The sequence below is a fragment of the Mustela lutreola genome, chromosome 4, assembly GCF_030435805.1.
Source record: "Mustela lutreola isolate mMusLut2 chromosome 4, mMusLut2.pri, whole genome shotgun sequence".
NCBI lineage: Eukaryota > Metazoa > Chordata > Mammalia > Carnivora > Mustelidae > Mustela > Mustela lutreola.
Window position 1 is genome coordinate 197,253,801 of NC_081293.1, and position 18,386 is coordinate 197,272,186.

Genomic DNA, 18,386 nt, shown 5'->3' on the forward strand with positions numbered 1-18,386 from the left:
GTGCGGGGCCAGGGACGTTGGCACAGCCCCGTGCCCTCCCCTTCGGCCAGAGGCTGCTGGATGGGGTGCACCTGTGGGAGGAGACAGCATTAACACGTCTCTGTGAAGGGTCCTGAACTATGTTCCGAAGCTGAATATATATGCGTCACACATCCACGCGTGGTGCAGCCTGTGCACACTCGTGTGCACCCGCAGACCGGGGGTGGACTGAAAACAGAGGTTTTGGCTTCCAAAACTATGTCGTAGGAGCTTTGTGCCTTTTTCCCCTTTCTCCCAAATATTACCATTGACCTAAGTCACGACCACAGTTGTTTCCACAGGGAAACAGAGACGTATGCTCTCGTATTTGGCCTCTGAGGAGATGAACAAAGTGACGGCTCGGCACATGGAATCTCCCCGTCAGTTTCTCCTTAAATATATTATGCTTAAAAATGGAGAGGTAGTGTTTGTGAATCAAGTCATGAGGGTTTTTTCTTTCTGATGATCTTTGAGAATTCATGTTCTTCATTTGGGGAGAGAGAGCTAAGGGGAAAACTGTGAGCAGATTTTTCTTATGTGCTGAAAGACATGGCATTTTAAAGAACTTCTTTAACAAAGCAGTCGATAATAAGATTTATTTTAATTTTTCAATCTGCCAAAAAAAACACCCCAAAACAAAAAAATCAAACTATATTCATATATATATATACAGTGTCGACATTTTCAGAGCACTTACATTAGGAAACGCTGTGTTTCTTTTCGACCATATGACAATACTGTATATGCCACAATAAAATTTACAAAAACAATCGCATCAGCAGTCATACAAACATCATGATTTTACATTTCAATACACAAGAAAAAAATAGACATCTTCCCGGCACTTTTGTTTCCTCCAACCGCTGCCTGTTTCCAGTCTAGCAGAGCAGGTCTCCACACGTGCTTTCAGACACTTCAGCTTTTAAAACCTAGCCGTGGCTCTTTCTGAAGTCCTATCTTCTCCAGATCCAAACCGAAATGAGAAATCTGCTATTTGAAAATAACAACCAATGGTTTCTTAATGGGTACAGTGAAGCTTCCCCACCACGAGGTGTAAAAAATCGCATGAAAGTAGAAATAAATAAAGCTGTTGTAAAGCAGTTTTGTTTACATTATAGTTCAGAACAGACACTTCAACGTAAAACTGTCATTAAAGTTTTATAAAGTATTTCTATCCAAATTACAACTGTTCGACAAATCTAATGAAAACAAACTGATTTGGTAAAGGTCCAAAGACTTTCACGCCCCAGCACCGTGTGGCTCCAGCCGCCATGGGCCGCAGTGATGACATACGCGTGTTCTGACATAAGGCACTAGGTCTGAAAAGGCCATGCACTCGCCTTATGTCATATTACCTGTTACAGACCAGTGAATTCTTTGAAATGAAAAGTAAGAAAAATTTCAGGACACAGTGCACTTTAATAACATACAGCACTTGAAATTGTTCAGACAGAGGTCTGAAAACAGTCTTTTAATGCAAGCCTGAATCTTCAAACACATAAACTCTGTTTCTTAAGCTCAGTTTCAATATCACTGGAAAAAATACCCATCACTAAACCCTGATATACATTCTCAGCCATTTGACTGTCTTCTGTCACGGTCAGTGTTCATGAGGCAAAGCGTGACCCAAAATCTCTGTTCAGGTTCTCCTCTAAGGGCTTCTCCACTCACAGTGGTCATTCTGCTTCTGCCTCCTTCTGTTTGGCACCTGTTGGTAGATGGAGAAATGACAGTCTCAAAGGAAAGGAAAGGTATGTCACAGCTGGGCCTGTCTTACACACAAGAGCAGTGGTCCCGCCCCCCTGACCTCCGGCTTGGTGGTCTTCACCCATATTCTGCAGTGCCTTAGAAGAATGTTCCAGAAGTTGGGAGCCGGGGACAGGAGATGAGCAGGTGGCAGATGAGCAGGTGGCTCCAAGCGCCTCCCAGACCACCTGCCGCCACAGCAGCCCACTTCGAATCTGTGTTACATGTCAGAAGCCTAAGTATGCAAGATTTAGTTTGAAAAAAAGAGAAGCGGGTGCTAGCAGTAGAACTGCTAGAATTTTTAAAAGAAGGAACACGTGTTTTAGTGAGGGTGCCGCACAGTACTGCTGCCCCGCAGGCGTACCCCCACCTCGTGCTTCACTTCCCTGCTCTCTGCCCATGAATTTGTTCTTGCCGTTGAAGGTCTGCGGCAACCCTCCATCAGGCCAGTCTACTGGTGCTGCTGGCTGAACAGAATTTGTTCTGCATCCCTGGCACATTCTTGTAATTCTGTGTTTCAAAGTTTCTTATTATTTTACCTGTTACAGTGATCTGTGATCAGTGATTTTTTTTTTTTTTTAAGATTTATTTATTTTGAGAGAAAGAGGTGGTTGAAAGAGGGGAGGGGCAGAGGAAGAAAATCTATGAAGCAAACTCCCCGCTGACCATGGAGCCCAGTGTGGGACCTGATCCCATGACCCACGAGATCATGACCCGAGCCTAGCCAACTGAGCCACCCAGGTGCCCCTCTGTGATATCTGACGTCACTACTGTAACTGCTGGCCTCAGGAACCACACACGCATAAGAAAGTAGCTTAATAAATGCGTGTGTTCTGACTGCTCCACTGACCAGCCATTCCCCTATCTCTCCCTCCCTCTCCTAGAGCCTCCCTTGTCCCTGACACACAACAATACTGACATCAGGCCAATTAACAACCCTACAATTGTCCTTAGTGTTCAAGTGAACGGAACAGTCAGTCAATCATGTATCTTTCACTTTATATCAAAAGCTAGAAACGATTAAGCTTAGTGTGAGAAAGGCATGTCGAAAGCCAGGCTTCTTTAACCAAACAGTGAGCCAAACTGTCAAGGCAAAGGAAAAATTCTTGAAGAAAATTGAAAGTGTTACTCCAGGGGTACCTGACTGGCTCAGTCAGAAGGGCATGTGACCTTGGTCTTGGGGCCGTTAGTTGGACCCCCAAGTTGGGTGTAGATTACTCAAATAAATAAACTTAAAAAAAAAAAGTGCTACTCCAGTGAACACATGAATGATAGGAAAGCGAAACAGCCTTGCTGTTGGCCTGGAGACAGTGGCAGTGGTCTGCACAGGAGACCACACCAGCCACCCATTCCTTTAAGCCAAAGCCTAATCCAGAGCAAGGCCCGGACTCTCTTCTGTGCTGGGACCGTGGGGAGGTGAGGACCTGCAGAAGGACCGTCTGCAGCGGGCCGGGGCGGGTTCAGGAGGCCCCAGGATGGAAGGCATCTCCGCAGCACCCAAGTGCAAGGGGAAGCGGCCAGGTTTCCAGACGATGTAGCTGCGACCACCGGTGACGGGGCCGCCCTAAACCACTGGATTTCAGCGCAGCCGGAACAGCCTTCTTTTGGAAGAAGATGCCAGCTGGGACTCTCACAGCCCGAGAGGAGAAGGCAGTGCCCGGCTTCAGAGCTTCACAGCAGGCGACCCTCTCGCGAGGGGCTAACGCGGCCGGTGACCTGGAGCCGAAGCCAGTGCTCCGTGACCCTCTGAGACCCCGCGGCGCTGAAGAACCAGGCCAAGTCGGCTCTGCCTGGGCTCTGGAGATGCCACAACAGGGAAACCGCAGGAGACCAGAGCAGGAGCGGAGCCCGAGGAGGGGACGCAGCTGGGGCAAGTTCAGGGTCAGACGGGACCGCACGTTGGGGGGCTTCCTCGGGAGGAGCAGAGCGAGGGGCTTCCTGAGCTGCCGCTGGGAGCCACGACGGACGGATCAGAACATGACGGAGCCGCGCGGATGAAGCAGCGGCAGGGCTCGAGGGGATGGACTCCAGCTCTGAAGGCAGTTCTGTGGGTTAAACGCCATTGGGCGGCACCGCCTCACGCCGAGCAACCGCAACCGTTTGGGACAGAAGAGCCATCGGTGCGACAAACCGCAGGGCCCCGCAGGCCTCCAGCACCCAGCACCCCGACGGGTCAGCAGCCGGCAGCGCCACCGAGACCCGCCACCCGCAGAAAGACCAACCCTCTGAGAGCTCAGATGGCGGGTCACACGTTTTAGCAATAAAGTCTTTTTCAGTGATGGCATGTACGTTGTTGTTTTAAAATTCTGGACCTGCTTTGCTTTACTGCAGTGGTCTGGAACCGAACCCACAGTCTCTGAAGTGTGCCTGTACGTACTCATGGAAATGTTTTAAAACAGTGCTGTACTTACGGATATTTGCCGTAACACCTACGGTCTGGCTGGCATATTTCCAAGTGGGTGGCAGGAGCGCTACCCCTCTTGTCTCAGCAGCTCCTGTTTCCGCTTCAGGCACGAGACGACTTTTGAAAGAGATTCACCGTCCATGAGAACAAGGAGCTAACAAGCTGTCGCTCCTGCTCTCAGATCTGGCACTCACTCTTCGGACAGTCTTGAGTTTCACAAGGAGCTGCTGCTGAAGAAACTTAGGACAACGAATCGGTATCCTTCATGGGGGACATCAGCTGTTGAAATATATAACCTCTGGTACCTTTTATTCATGTTTACAGTGGACACTTTCTGAAAGTGCCTCTTACTTTCTAGTCCGTGGACACCCACACAGCAGCGTGGCTCCTGGGTACGATGCACCTTGTCGTGCACAAGTGGCTCCGCGCATGTTTTGGTTTAAACTCAGAGTGTCCTTGGAGGATGGAGGGCCTGTTGTTCACCTCCTTGCTCTATAACTGGCTGGACAGAAGCTAACTGAGCTGAGCTGCTGCGCCCACTCAGGCAGCTCCGAGGGCCTGAGGGGCACCAGGCCAATGGGGCTGGACTCCTCTGAAGCTTACACGACGCCGCCGGCCCTCACGTGTCTGAGCATCTCAAGGGCTGCTGATCTGAACTGGGCCAGTCCCATGCTCCAGGAGAGTTCTCCAAATGTTCACCGTAATCCAGTTATTAGGAACACGAAGCATTTTCCTAAATAGTGTTCTACATACTACATTGTAGAGAATGCTAATTCGACTACTATCTTTAGAACATTATTTCTATGGTAACATACATTTCAAATTCTGGCTGTGGAACAGGGATCCTCCCCACAGAACCGTATTAGGGACTTAAAAAATTTAAAATATCAAACATGGGTGGAAATGTAAACTCATCCAGCCCAAAAATCTCAATTTAATTTAAAAACGTTAAAAAAATTTATTTTAAAGTAATCTCTATACCGATGTGGGGCTTGAACTCACAACCCTGAGATCAGGAGTCAGATGCTCCAATGACTGAGCCAGCCAGGCACCCCAGCCCACATTCTCACTCCTACGGCCTGAGACACTAGGCGTGAAGAGACGGAGATCTTGGCTTGTCTGCTTTGATTTTGCAAGGCCTGGGGAATCTTGGCCACAGGACAGAGAGATTCACCCTGACACTGCCGGGCACGTGTGCCTTGGCCCAGGGCTGCTGCCTGGAAGAGGGCTGCCTTTTTCTGAAGGTGCCGAGTTACGTGCCTGCAAGGAGGAATCTGCTCTTGAGGAGGCCTTCTCCTGCTGCGCATGAGGGAGCCGAGGAAGCTGCAGGCGAGCGGCATCGCGCTCCAGGGACAGCCTGGCTCCTCTGCTTGAGGTCACATGTGTGAGATTAAACACAGCAATGTGCAGTCACGGTCAGTGCTGTGGGGCACTCTGCAGAACGCACGCCATGCAGCCTGGTGCTGGGCCGCATGTCAGCGTTATTTCCGGTCTGGGGTTATTATAAATGATGCTGTCAACAGTCTCATATTCACGGAGTCGTCTTATCACTATTTCATGATTATGAAGACTCTCGTGAATTTTAGATTCCCTAACAGCTGACACTGGAAATGAGTGTCCTTGGCCCCAATGCTAGAGTTTCAAATTCGGCGACAGCCTCCAGGCACTGCTGCTCTGTCGGCATTGCGTCCTTGCTCTCATGCTATCTCACTGGTGCCAGGGATCCCTTTAAGACGGGCATCTTTAGGTTACAGGCCGACTGAAACCTTGTCTCAGCTAGTTGGATTTCTGAACTCAGGAGAAATCAGTACTCTGGTATGTGCACACTTTGAGGTTTGATGTACACTTCAAACTCTCAGAGGTGACTCCCTCTGCGGTCTCAGCCTGTCCTGGTACAGCTGAGTCCGGCCCACGGCGGGCCGCTTGAACTTCCAGGGGGGGGAGGGGAGGGGCAGAGAGGAGAAAGAGCGGGCCGGTGGTTTTAGGACCTTTCAGGCACCTGTCACTATTCAACATGGCACACAGGAGACAACCTTCCTCTCCTCTCCCTGCCTGCTTGCTGACACTGGCCTGCGGGCTTGCTCAGAGTTGACCTGGCAGAAAATGAGGTTAGCCATCAGTGCTGTTTGATAGTTAATGTAATTTCCAATACACTACTAATGGAAGAATTTGTGTTCAGGTCTTCTGTTTTATATACTCAAAACACTAGTAAGTTTTTTTTTAAGGGTAAATATAAGTCTCAATAGTTAGAACCCAATGCATTTCCCTTCCTATGTTTTCTAGGAAATAGTCCTAAAAATAAAGCAAAACTGAAGAGATCTTAGCTTTTTAATGAAAAAGGAGATGAATCTGGCAATGAATGCTCAGTTATTCAGGTGCTATGGTCGTGGACAGGATGCTCCTAAGAATACTTTCTAGAAGCTATTCTCTTTCACCCAACTGGAGCAGTAAAACTACAAAGGAAAACCACACAACAAGTGACCACGGGTTACAGAGGCCCGGGTGCCAGAGAAGCAGCCGCTCCCAGGTCGGCCGGCGCAGAGGGAAGGGCCCGCGGCCGGCGCACGTACCTGCGGGCGTGAGGATCAAGGCCTGCAGAATGTCTGACAGCGAGATGATGCCCACGATGCTGTCTGCTTCGTTCACCACCACCAGCCGATGCACCTGCCAACGGGACAAGCAGCTCCCGTGTCAGAGTTCACAGAAGGTTCTACGACGGCTATTAGCAAATAACGTCTTTCATGTACTAAACAAGGGGGACATCGCAGAAGTAAGAGACAGAAACCATGTCAAGAACCACAAAAGGTCGTAGGCTCTCAAGTTAAGATCAATGCTGACTTCAATGACTTGTAGGAAAAATTCGCTAGCTGCATCCCACTGTGCTCAAATTCTGGAGCATTAATATATGTATGATACAACCCCAAACGTGAAGTACAGTGTAGCCATAATACTCTCCTAAAGTAAGTTCTTACATTTTTAAAGTAGTATTTCAGTCTCTAAGAACTAGCTGCTACTGACTTACACGGGACAGATGTCCAAGCGCGCGCCGGACGGACGAGGTCATGAGTGGCTCATGGTCTATGGTCTTTTCTCCAGGAAGTTTATGTGTGAGTATGTTCACATAGCTCAGAGGATAGAGGAACTCTAATAACGTGAAACAGACTGTATTCACACCCCATGTTCTACTCGGGTCTTTTCTAAGCAAGTGGCCCCGGTTGTGAGGGGTCGTTCTAACAAATTCTCCTGAACACAGGAAAGGAGTGAGCAGGCATCGCGCTTCTGGAGCGACTCTGACTTCCTAGGCCTGAGGCAGCCGCGAGCCTGCTGGTTTCCTTGGAGACGATGCTCTTCTCCCTACAGAGCGTCCCCCACCCCACCGCACACCGTGGGGGGCACAGGAAGGAGATGGAAAGGGGAGGAAATTCTTTTTTTAGATTTGTCTCTGATACTGTGTTGGGGATGCTTTCAACATCTTCACTTGCTTTGGATTTAAAAAATAATCACTTTGTTCTCATGACTTTTAAAAGTATCTCTAAGGGAGTCTGGCTGGCTCAGAAGTGTGTGCGACTCTTAATCTCAGGGTCCTGAGTTAGAGCCCCATTTGAGTGTAGAGATTACTTAAACTTCAAAAATTTCTCTAAAAAAAGCTTAGGGCCTTCAATAATCCTGTGATACAATGTGGTTACTTATAAATTAAAATAATGGCTTGTGCCTAGGATCAAAGAATGCTTTACAGTCTTTGCGAGACACATTTTATTGTTAACATTCAATAATGTTAATTAAATAACTCTCTTTTGAACTGCTGAAGGTCAACTGCTGAAGGTGGCCATCTCACCCAGAGAATTAATTCTACCAGGCAGAAATGACCATCAAAAACATTATCTTGTCATTTGTTGCTGAGTCTAAACCAGTGAATACTCCTAGGTGTCAGAAAGCTAGTGCGGTATTTATGTCCTATAAATACACCAAACCATTGCTGATACTGTATGCCCTTTCTCCAACAACTGTATTTAAGCTAAGATTGGCCTCAGTTCCCCAGTTAGGAGTCCTTGGGTGAAAGAATGATTTCAGTGGGGTAAAAAGTCAAGATGCATAATGAGAAAAGTATTGAATTACATCTTTATTTTCCTCAGTGACCCATTTCCTATTACGAAGAAATATCTGTTGCTCGCCAGATGACCTGAGAGGAAAAGCCCATTACCTTTCTTCTTTTACCTGAGAGTAATACATGCTCGAACAAGAGAGCTCAGAGCGGAGGAGCACTGCGCTCTCCGTGCTCTCTGTGTTTACCGGATCTCCACCACCCAGAAACAGCCAGTCAGTGCTGTGCTGTGGGGCCTTCTAGCCTCTCTTCTCCACATATATGTGCATATAAATGAATAGAATCAAAAGCCAGTAACTGGCTTTTTCTCTTAGCAATACATTACTATGTCTTTTTCATATCAACCAAATACTCTTTAAGGACATTTTTCACTGTTATGAGGGATTCTCTCATGTGGATGTCCATTGTCCTTATAAATACTTAGGATCACTACGCATAATTCTAAGGACCTTATTAAAAGTTAAGATGTATTCCTAAGTCAATGAAAACTCTGGAAAACAAGAGTGATGGATATTAAGATTCAAATAGAAATAAAGTTCATATTGAGATGCTAGTGAAATACATTTCAGAAGCCACAGCTGTGGTAACCGGGGGGTAGGGGTCTCCCCACAGGTGAGCACAGGGCAAGGTGGAAGTCTGCAGCACACAATGATAAAAACAGGTCTGTGTTTCTGATGGCTCCGGCAAGGTAGGCTGTGTTCTCGTGCGACCCTTACTTCAAATGTAATGTTAAGATTGCCTGTTAGCCTGAAAAATTATTGGGGACTTTCCCTCTTGGACTGCATTCTCATAGTTATAATAAAAAGTACCAGAGCAGACATATCATTATAAATGAATTCTGCCGACTCAGAGATTATTCCAGAAAGAACACTGCTGCTTCCTTCAGTCCTAGAGAGTGATACACAGGAGAACATTCCTATCCTTGTCTAATAAGAAAGGAAAGAAAGGATTTGGGGAGCGGGTATATGGAATTAGATGTGTCATTCGTTGCTCATCTTGAACTGAGTACGTCCAAAATCCTACGCGCCATCAAGCAGGAGGGCGTATGAGTGTGGAGGGGCAGGAAGTAACGTTACTGGACCGTCTACTACCATCCAAATTGGAAAGAGAAAATTTAAAAATTCGAAAGGTAATTCTGATTTCTACTTTACTTTGTTGAAACTATATAATCACACATTTTTAACTTCAACTTCATAAATACTCTAATGGAACTCAAAGCTCTTGGGACATTTGTTTTCCTAATTATGTATTTTTTTAAACCATGAAAGTCTCTTACTGGTTTGATTCAACTATGATATCAGGACTTAACAATTCAATGAACATTTCCAGATGACCTACGCGGCAGGCAACACGCGAGGTTCTGGAGAGGGAAAGCATGATATCCGCTTAACCCTGTCTGCTTCTCCGGGCGTTCCTGTGGTTCACGATCCCCGAGCCCCATGGCCCCCTGGCCAGTGAGTACTTGGGGCAGCAAAGCTGGGGCAGGGGTGGGGAGGGCGAGAGAGTGGGAGGAGCACGGCCCCGCTGACTCACCTCAGCCCGCACTATTCTGTCCACGATGGTCTCCAGGATTTCCAGCTTACTGCACTTCACGACTCCCTCGAAATACTGAGAGCGGTGCTGAAGGGCCTGGGTCACCGTGATATCTAGGTTATTGTAGGTTTTTTCAGCAGCAAGGTTCTGTAATGAAGTAACGATGAATTATATCCTTTCATTTCGATTCACATTTGTGACCAAAGTCCGTGTCAAGTGACGTGATTTTCAGAAACATTCCTGTTCTGTTACCTGCGGCAACCTTGCGAAATAGTGACGGCGTTTCCCAGAGAGGATTCCCCCCGCTCCTACTGTGTAAGGCTCTAGAGCCTGAGTGAACAAAGTCTTTGGAGACATGGACTGCCCTTTGTAAAGGGTGAGAAGTGCCCCAGGGCACCCACTAGGAGGGCGCTGAGGGCGTCAGGGGGATCAAGCAGTCACGGGGGAAGAGCAGGCCAGACAGGCCCGACAGACCCACGTGGCTTTAGCCTTAGACAGTCCTACGCAACCAAACTCCAACCGGCCTGTTTTTGGAAGTTTCAGCTCCCTTTCTTAAAAAAATATCCTAAAACCCTAAGGAAGTGCATTTAAAATGAATACGGAAAAGAAAGCAGCTTGTGGGAAGATGTGGCACTACCTCTAATAGATTTATACCAGGGATTAAAAAACAGGACTTTAAATAATCTCCTGAATGCTTTTGCTGTCTTTTTGTTCCCACCAGCGAACAACGGGATGTATCTAGCAAGGGACCCACACGTTCCTGTGTACACGAAGCACTGGCCTCCTGGCAGAATGAATGATGGCTCGTGCATGGAAATAGGACCATTTAAAATATTCACAAATGCTGTAGTGCCAGAGAAGCTATCCACGGACCTAAAAAATAATATCTAAAATGCTAATATGTTATTCACTGCTAAGCCACGGAGTGTCAGGTACAGTGACTGTTGGTCTACGGAATCCTCCGATCCGCACAGCCACAAAAGCTATTAAATTAGGGAAAAATGCAAACAGATTAGTGAATAGGTTTTAAATGCATTCTAGATGACAGGTGTGACAAAACTAAAAATACTTACAATTACATCAAATTTGGAATAAATATCCACAACTTTTCCTAAAAATGAAAACAGATGTTAGAAAAATGTCTTAGAAACAAAAAGATGACATTTAAAATCCATCTTAACCAGGTACTTACTAGCAATTAAATATTGCTAAATAACAAACTTGTCTACTTTTAAATGAGCATGAAATCACATCTTAATGGAAAATGTGAAAATAAGCCAGTTGGAACTCTCATTAAGCTGAGTGCTCCTTGGTGCTGACTTGATCCGCCGTATCTAAATTTTTAGCTCCAAGCCCTGGCTGCCACCCACCGAATCTGATCCACTGACCATTTAACTGTCAGTTTGCCCCCAGGGGACAGAGCGTGGTCTTTCAGGCCCTGGTATGACCAAACCCACAGACCTGACTCATCTACCACAGGCAAGGCCGACACTCGTCTTTCTACAAAGACGTTCAAGGCTTTGATGATGGGAGTGTCGGGGTGGATGAAGGCGATGTTGTGGTAGGTCCCAATTCCAAGGGCATCCAGGTTCTGCTTCATGAAGGCAGGCTTTGGCATATCAGACATCTAAACAGGAAGATAGATACAGACAGTCTAGAGCCCAAACAGACCTTTTTAATGTTCACATGTCCACACTTGGACGAAAACTATGTATAACAAATTAAAGTTAGTGTTCTCTACCAATCTACCTGGCTCTCTGAATTACCATGAAGTATTACGTATAAGAATTGTAGTTTCTGTTCAGTCGGTTTCTATTCTAAGCTTACATTTAACTACTTAGTAAAATACTGCAGAAAACATAGATTGTAATGTTCCCTTTCCCCTCACTCACTGAAAACGTGGATGGAAGCGGGAACAAGAAGTCTCTTTGGAAATCAAGACCCACAGCCACCCGAGAATCCTTTATTCTGAGTTAGGTTCAATTCCTGGTCCCGCCATCAGCATTAAGTATTACGTATGAAGAACCCACACATTTGCAAACCCAGAGCGTCTGATGGGAGCATCTGAGCTGCGGCTCGGCTCGCCCTCACCCCGTCCCACCCCTCATCCTGAACTCGCCCGCGGAGGACTCCGACTCGTGATTACTGGGAGCAAAGAACAAGCCAACTGAGCAGAATAAAAGAACCTTTAAAAGTTCACTTTTCTTTTCATGGGCTGTTTGAGAGGAGGAGGGAGAAGGCAGAAGAGAGAAGTCTAGGGTCATGTTGGACTAAAACAAAATAAGGTCTACGGTTTCAAAAATCCACCTTGTGTAAAGGGCACAGTTGATTCCGTCCTCCTGGTGTACCTTATAATTATCAGGAAAAGATGAACAATTAGAAGAAACAAAATGTTCAAGTCAAAGAGTTCATCAATATTCAAATCATGAGAATCCTAGAAATTTGGAGAAAAAAAAGAAAGACCTATTAGGTCATCTAGCCCATCTCGATGCAGGAAAACCCCTGTTCCATATTGTACACTTAGGCTAACGGTCACATGTCTCCAAGGGTAAGGCCACCTTTTCTCAGAAAATGATCTCAATTCAGTAAAAATCAGGGTCTGAAATTTATTTGAAATTCTGTATCTTAATCTGAAAACCTCTAGTTGAATATTCTAAGAGCATGACTTAATTACCATATTGGCCCAAATGCAAGGCAGTACTGGCGGAGGCAACCTCCTCTACTCTTCGTGGAAGACAGAACACCAAGGCCCGCCTCCAGCTGTTCCTCCTCATGTCCGCAGGAGCGCGGCTGTCAAAATGGGCTGGACTCGACCTTGTAACCTCTGGGAGACCTGGGGCGGCTTTAACCCTCCGAGCCGGGTGCCTCTGAGCGGAGGAGCTACCCCAGGGCCTGCCCACAGGGCTAGAGGGAGGGAGGCCGCCGGCCCCGCGGGAACCTGCCAAGTCACTCCACAGCTGCACCACCTCTAAAATGGGGTTAATCAAAATACCTACCTGGGAGCGGAGACGAGGACTGGCTGTGTCTCGTGGTGTGTTTAGGACAGTAGCGGACGCGTCACACATACGTCAGAGTACACAGCTCGGGCGACTACCGCTACTGTACGAGGCTGACTCTCCGAGGGGCTAAAAGCCTGCAGGCCCTGAATACACGGCGCCAGCCTCGGTCCGCTTCGGCCTAGACGCTGAGGCGGCCGCCTGAGCAGCGGACGACACAGGTGACGTCTGTCCAGCCATCTCCGGATATCCCTAACTGTCCCCCCCCATGGTCTCTCCACTCAACTGTGTGCCTTTCAGTAAACCTCCTACCTTCTTAGCATTTATGTAACCACGGAGAGTGTTGGTTTTATAGGTAAACTGCTAAAATGCAGGACTGGCTTGATGGACGGGGTATTTCTCCCAATTACTAACCTCCCCCGACTCCCGACACGTGCTTCTGTCTGCAAAACTGAGGCCGAACTCTGGGAGGAAGGGCAGTGGCTGCTTGGCGTCACCCAGAATTCGAGTTTCCTTAATTGCAGCTGTGTGGATGGGGATGGGAAAGCTAATGTGATGTAGATTTTCAAAGTCTATTAAATTCTTTTGAAAAATGATTTCACGGGGCCCCTGGGCGGCTCAGTTGGTTAAGTATCTACCCTGGGATTCTGGCTCAGGTCCCGATCTCAAGGGTGTGAGATGGGGCCCGGCGTCGGGCTCTGTGCGCAGCACGGAGCCTGCTCAGGACTTTCTCCTTTCTCCCTCTGTCTCTACAACAAATAAACTCTTAAACAAAAAATGAATTCATGGGATCTCTTCTGAAATAGGAATGAGGCTTACTGGTCACAGCGGGCCAACTACTACTTTTTTAACATTTTTTTTTTTTTTTTAAAGATTTGTTTGAGAGAGTGAGAGTGGAAGAGAGAGAGACGGAGGCAGAGGGAGAAGCAGACTCCCCACTGAGCAGGGAGCCCGATGTGGGGCTCGATCCCAGGACCCTGAGATCATGGTCTGAGCCAAAGGCAGACACTTAACTGACAGAGCCACCCAGGCGCCCCTGACCAACTACTTTTAACCTCAAACTCAGTGCATATAATACAAAGGAAACAAATTCAAGCCCTCTTATAAGAACTCTGGTCCTTATGAGACTCTTTTAAAACTCTGGTCATGATATTGACCAAAGAGGTCAATATCATGGATGATTATGAAGACCTCTCACTCCAAATGCAGTTGAGAAAACCTACAGAAAACAAAGCCTGAATTTGGACCAACATGGTACTCTCGTGACGAAATTTTTATTTACTTGTGTTTTTCTATTGCAGCAATTTATAATAAGATAATCCTGGGGACAGTGTTTTTTGAATGTTTCCAAAACCATGATACCAATAAAGCATCACAAGGCAATTTGCTATAAATACCGGCTCAATTTATCTTACATAATAGCACTTTCTTAATTAGATGGGCTTGCAAATTACTTTACTGCCTCATATTTTAGGTGATAAAATATTCTAATTTAAATAGAGAATTCGAAGTGTTTTTATTATTTTGATACTTGCCCCGAAAGGCGATTGCTTTTTAATTGGAATCCGCCTGAAGAACGTACAATTTAAACACGAGTAAGTTGAGAAACCGCTGCTGAGGAATGGAGACCTCCTAACAATCCCAACTCCAGAATTAACGTCATCTCCTGAGGTGACAGGAGCCAATTTACGTGAAGTAAACCAGGTAAAGCGGGTGCAGCCGCGTCTTGAGAAACACCAGGACTACTTACAAAGAGCTGGAGGAACTTGAGGATTCTCTTGTGGGTGAGAATATAAAGTGCGTTCCCACTGACGGGGTCGATAACCGGCAGTCTGTGGATTTTATTTTTGATCAACGAGTACACAGCGTCGAAGAGGCTGCGGGAAAAGCCATCAAAGTTGTTAGGAGGCTTTAAAGGAGGTAAAATGCTCTGGACCTGCCCTGCTTTAGAAGCATTTTCAGTGTTTCTACATCACAGCCACAAAAGGCTGACCTGACCTGAAGCAGTTTTGGGAAAGTTCTAAACTGGGTATCTCAGCACATGTTCTGTCTTTGCGGTCTGTGTTGATCGTGGGTACAAGTGCGGGCTGCGGGGCTCGAGGAGAGCCGTTTCTAGTGCGTTTGCTGCTGCTGTGCGACAGATGGCGGAGAACCCGGGGACTGCGCATGGCCACCAGCAGCGACGGGGAGCTGTGGCCCCGCGCCCTGCACCAGAGCTGACTCGGTGCACCCTGCTTCTGGGCTGCCCTGGCCCCTCCTGTGGCTGCCAATCAGGAGACTGGACATTTAGCTGTATGTTTAGGACTTGGAAATAAACTAATAAAAATCAGTATCTACTTTTTCTCTCTAGTGCCTAGAGGTAGAAGAGTATTTTCATGAGATGTGGAAATGTGTCCGAGCTGTCCCGGAAGGCCCGGGTCACGACGTCTGTGCCAGAGCGCCTCAGAGGGACCGCGTGTTCTTCCAAGCACCCCCGGACCAGTGTCTAACGGAGGTGGCCCTGCAGCGTCAGGGCGCATGAGAGCCCCCGGGGGCAGCTGCTGTAGTGCATGTTCCTGGGCATGACCCTCCAGAGGCCATGGAGCAGGTCCGAGGCAGAGCCCAGAGACGAGCAGTTTTAACAAGCTCCCCAGACGGTTCATGTGGCAGGTGACCATTTTCCCGGCCCCTTATCAATCCTTTGAACAAACAATGGCTGATTCCTACTGTCTCTAGATTTATTAAATTGAGTATCTGAAATAAAGGAGGCTGTCCCCTATCTAGATTAAAAAAGAAAATCTATCAATCACGGAAACAAGAATCTGAATAAATGTTTTCAAAGGAGAAAAAACTTTACAGGTTTACCTTGCGTCTGGAGATATATTCACTAAAGGCTTAAATGTTTCTTGTAAATAAAGCTCTGTTTTTATAGAAAGAAAATATGCAATTAGTAACACATTTGGTATTTGCAATTATTATGTAAATTACTCTTCAGTTTATAGATAACAATTAGAAGGATTAAAAACCAAAATCAAATAAATCTAATGTACAGAACACTACTGTATAAATTATAGTTAGGACTACTTTAAACAACTTATAAACCGTTTTAGGATGTTGCCATTGTGGAAAAATTAAATATTTAAAAACAGTATTACAATAAATGTTATAAGAAGAAAAGTCAAGCAATTGAATGTAGAAAGCAGAACCAGCAGAGGTCACTAGAATGCTACCAAATTATCACCCTCCAGAGACAAGCGCTCAAGAAATCCTTTAACTAATTTTTGTAGGTTTTAACAAACTTTGTTCTTTAACCATTAAGTTTTATTTTACCAAGCTAACGCTCAGAATCTGTATCTTGGGGTATCTTTGTAGTCTGTAGAAATTCTTTCTAAAGATCCACTGTAACTAATTTGTCTTGCTGAGATTTCTCTACAGAAAGCATTCAAGAGTAACCTGACATTACCATTATTACCACCAAATACCATGTAATATCAAATTGCAAATATACTTAAATCTTGGTCTAACATTACTTGTATAGTAGAATTTAAGAGGAAGTATCTCTCTTGGCGTTAAGGTACATATTCATAATAGGCAGTGCGTTAAGATTTCATGTTGACTGAGTTTGTTTGGTTTGACTTGATAAAGCCATTACAAATCAAATATCTTGTTCAATAAAACTTACAGGTCAGAGAGAGTTAGAAGAGCCCCTGGCCCTCAAGAGATTCCAATGGACCCTCAGATTCTGTAGCTGCTACTCACAAAGGTTACTTATCATTCCAAGCAGATTTTTCATTTTTAATTAACATTTTTCTGTCTATAGGTCCCTCCGTTTCTATCCAGGCTTTTTCTCTGGGACCCCCTATAAAGCCCCTCCTCAGTATTGGTCAGACAGCCTTCCTCAGTCATTCCCACTCATCCAGTCCAGCAGGATGGGTCTAAGAACAATCACACAGTCATAGAATGAGAATTTAAAAAGCTCCATTTCAAACAAGATATTGTGATTTTAAAGGGTTATTTTTTCATATGATTTACCAAAATCTTCCAGTTCAAGGTTCATTTGTTCTATGTTTCTTCATAATTTGTAGAAAAATAATTATTAAATGTAAGAACAGATCTTTGCTTTTGTTAGTGGTAGGAGGCACTCCCCTGGTGCATTTTCTAGATAGAGAGAAGTCTGCGGGCAAGGATGGCCACACTCAGAAGTGAGTGGTGGCTCTGCTGGGGGCAGTGGCTGGGGCCTGAGTAAGCTCATTCGTCCTTGTGTCCCAGCCTTAGTATACAGACTCGCTGTAGGTTCTCCACAAATGTCCACTCAACAGAGTGGATCGTATTTATAATGGTATGGTTCACCACTGAGATTAAAACAGACATGTTTTAATGATGTAGTTCATTAAACAGAGAAGAAAGATCCATTAAGTTAAAACATATTTTACACACTAAGCAGAACATTTTTTCCTGATATTAAAAGATTATCACCCAATTGTGCTTACCCCTCCATGTTTCAATCTTATGTTCTTCTAATTCATAAATCTGTACCTGCAAATAAGAAAACTTCTTATTTACAAATATTAACATATATAAGACAAGAAAAGTTACTTCATAACCAATGCAGAGTCCCATAATTCAACAGGTGGAAACAATCAAGATAATTCAAAATATTAGATATACAACAAACATAAAATGCTCTGCATTTCTTTGAAGGTAAGTGCCTTCAAAATTTAAAACATAATAGGGGTGTCTGGCTGGCTCAGTCAAAGGAGCGTGTGACTCATGCTCAGGGTTGTGAGTCTGAGCCCCACAATGGGTGTAGAGATTACTTAAAAAATAAACTAGTTATAATATTTTCATTAATTTAACATGAAAATTTCTGATACACGTAAATTTTTAAACATATATGGACATATATACCCATTCCTTTTTTTTTAAGGATACAGGAAATTTTTAGCAACTCTAGTTTAAAAAGGACAAATGGTAAATTGTGCTAAGGAGAGATCACAACCAACACCAGAAATACAAACAATTATAAGAGAATACGATGAACAATTATATGCCAACAAATTAGACAATCTGGAAGAAATGGATATATTCCTAGAAACATAAACTACCAAAACTGAAACAGGAAGAAAGAGAAAACCTGAAGAGACCCATAACCAGCAATGAAATTGAATCCGTAATCGAAAACCTTCCAACAAGTAAGAGTCCAGGGTCAGATGGCTTCCCAGGGGAATTCATTTAAAGAAGAATTAATGCCTGTTCTTCTGAAACTGTTTCAAAAAACAGAAATGGAAGGGAACCTTCCAAACTCATTCTATGAGGCCAGCATTACCTTGATCCCAAAACCAAAGACCCCACTAAAAAGGAGAGTCACAGTCCAATATCCCTAATGAACACGGACGCAAAAATTCTTACCAAGATGCTAGCCAACAGGATCCAACAGTACATTAAAAGGATTATTCACCACGACCAGGTAGGATTTATTCCTGAGCTGCAAGGTTGGTTCAACATCTGCAAATCGATCAATGTGACACACCACATTAATAAAGGAAGGATGAGAACCGTTGATCCTCTCACTAGAAGTCTCCACTAGAAGTCCTCGCCTCAGCAATCA

The 18,386-nt window shown here is 45.3% G+C and overlaps 1 protein-coding gene across 9 annotated transcripts in view; it reads right to left on the reverse strand.

The window, feature by feature from the left end:
• Positions 1 to 600: 600 nt before the first annotated feature.
• PRKAG2 (protein kinase AMP-activated non-catalytic subunit gamma 2) overlaps positions 601 to 18,386 on the reverse strand; it is a 245,503-nt gene continuing 227,717 nt past the window's right edge. For all 9 annotated transcript variants that reach the window (XM_059172300.1, XM_059172299.1, XM_059172301.1 and 6 more), the window contains 8 exons: positions 17,269 to 17,314; positions 15,644 to 15,698; positions 14,550 to 14,676; positions 11,265 to 11,430; positions 10,877 to 10,914; positions 9,804 to 9,950; positions 6,739 to 6,832; positions 601 to 1,726 (listed from right to left, as the gene is read on the reverse strand). In XM_059172300.1, the coding sequence (XP_059028283.1) occupies positions 1,695 to 1,726; positions 6,739 to 6,832; positions 9,804 to 9,950; positions 10,877 to 10,914; positions 11,265 to 11,430; positions 14,550 to 14,676; positions 15,644 to 15,698; positions 17,269 to 17,314 (705 nt within the window). In that variant the 3' untranslated portion in view covers positions 601 to 1,694. The remainder of the gene's footprint in view (positions 1,727 to 6,738; positions 6,833 to 9,803; positions 9,951 to 10,876; positions 10,915 to 11,264; positions 11,431 to 14,549; positions 14,677 to 15,643; positions 15,699 to 17,268; positions 17,315 to 18,386) is intronic.